The sequence below is a fragment of the Terrapene carolina genome, unplaced genomic scaffold, assembly GCF_002925995.2.
Source record: "Terrapene carolina triunguis isolate 2854851 unplaced genomic scaffold, T_m_triunguis-2.0 Scaffold40747, whole genome shotgun sequence".
NCBI lineage: Eukaryota > Metazoa > Chordata > Testudines > Emydidae > Terrapene > Terrapene triunguis.
In genome coordinates, this window is record NW_020705098.1 from 1 (window position 1) to 1,812 (window position 1,812).

At 59.8% G+C, this 1,812-nt stretch overlaps 1 protein-coding gene across 1 annotated transcript; it reads left to right on the forward strand.

Annotated features, from left to right (window-relative positions):
- Nucleotides 1-74: 74 nt before the first annotated feature.
- LOC113405514 (elongation factor 1-alpha-like) lies at nucleotides 75-1,488 on the forward strand (the record flags this gene model as incomplete). Its single annotated transcript, XM_026646737.1, has 3 exons — nucleotides 75-368; nucleotides 757-907; nucleotides 1,232-1,488. Coding segments are annotated over exons 1-3 (687 nt in total), but the record flags the coding sequence as incomplete, so codon positions are not given.
- Nucleotides 1,489-1,812: the final 324 nt, after the last annotated feature.

Below are 1,812 nucleotides of genomic sequence, written 5' to 3' on the forward strand. Positions count from 1 at the left end.
CTGGGTAGGTTGCGCAGCCCCCTGGGCGCACGGAGCGGCCCCGATCCTCACACGGCCCCTCTCTGCCCCAGGCGGACGCCGCGGTGCTGATGGTCTCGGCCGCGCCCGGGGAGTTCGAGGCTGGCGTGTCCCGGCAGGGGCAGACCCGCGAGCACGCCCTGCTGGCCTATACCCTGGGCGTCAAGCAGCTGCTGCTCTGCGTCAACAAGATGGACCTGACCGAGCCGCCCTACAGCCAGCGGCGCTTCGAGGAGGTGGTGCGGGGCGTCAGCCTCTACCTGCGCAGGATCGGCTACAGCCCGGCCGCGGTGCCCTGCGTGCCGGTGTCCGGCTGGGCCGGCGAGAACGTCACCCTGCCCAGCCCCAAGGTGGGGGATCCATCCGGGCATGGGGTGGGGGTGCCCAGGGCAGCTGCTGGTGGGAGGGACCCATGTGGAGCTCAGTTCCCTGGAGGGGCTGCTCCCTTCCAGCAGAGCTCTGGGCCCTCTGCCATGCCCAGTGGGAGGGAAGGAGATGGGCTCTGCCTCCTGGGCCAAAGGTGCCATGCAGTTGGAGGTGTGGATGGCAAGGCAAAGTGCTGAGTGCTGCAGCCATGGGGGGAAGGGACCGGCCTACGGGCACCCTTTAGGGTGAGTCCAGGGGGAACAGCCCCACCCGCTGGGGCTAACAGCCAGACCTCAGGTCCCAGCCCCAGGTTGCATTTCCTGTATCCAAAGGCTGCCAAGCATCTTCTTGGCTTCCCTCTACCCCCTGCAGATGCCGTGGTTCAAAGGTTGGAAGGTCAAACGGAAGGAAGGCTTTGGGAAGGGGCAGACACTCCTGGAAGCGCTAGATTCTCTCCTGCCTCCTGTGCGGCCCAGTAACAAACCCCTGAGGGTGCCTCTGCAGGATGTCTACAAGATCGGAGGTCAGTCCAAGCTGGAATGGGGCCCTGGGATATGCTGATCTACAGTTGGGTTCTGTATGGTGGTCTCTGAGGTGATTGACTGGCCGTCTGGGGGCAGGGCCCAAATCATACATAAAGCATACTGGGTGCTGGTCTCTTGGCTATTCTGGCCTTGGTTAGTGAAGGCTCAACTTCATGAAGGAAACACTTCTGAGGGGACTCTCCCTCCTCCATCATCCTCGCCAGGATACTCCACCCTCCCTCAAACTAACTGGTCTGCTTGCTGTGCTGGTTTCGGGCTTTCCACAATCAGCTCTGACTTACTCTTCCCCTGTCTCCTCACAGGAATTGGCACTGTACCGGTGGGGAAGATAGAGACAGGCATCCTCAAGCCGGGCATGAACATCTCCTTTGCCCCTGCAAACCTCTCGGCAGAGGTCAGAACCATTGAAATGCACCATGAGCCACTGCAGGTGGCTTTTCCTGGTTACAATGTGGGCTTCAACATAAAGAACATTGCAGTCAAGAACCTGAGACGAGGCCATGTAGCTGGCAACTCCAGGAGTGACCCCCCAGTAGCAGCAGCCCACTTCACTGCTCAGGTGCAGAGTCTTGCTTCTATGAGGCTTACATGGTTCATAGGGTGTTGGCCCTTCATGTGTGCGCAGCAGGGAGGCCACAGTTCAAGGGGTGTGACCTCTGGTAGCACCACTGGGAGGTTTGGAATAGGTGTGGGGAGAAGTTTGGGGGGGGTCAGTCAGACTGGACTCTGCAGAATACAGTAATTGCTACAGACACTCCTCCCCAATGCTGGTGTCTGTTGGCTTAGGCCGCTTCTAGCAGTATCTGCTGCCCAAATTTGGGGGCACTGCTCTCCATAAATGTCTGGGCATTTAAAACTGCAATGAGAGGGTTGGGAATCTCCT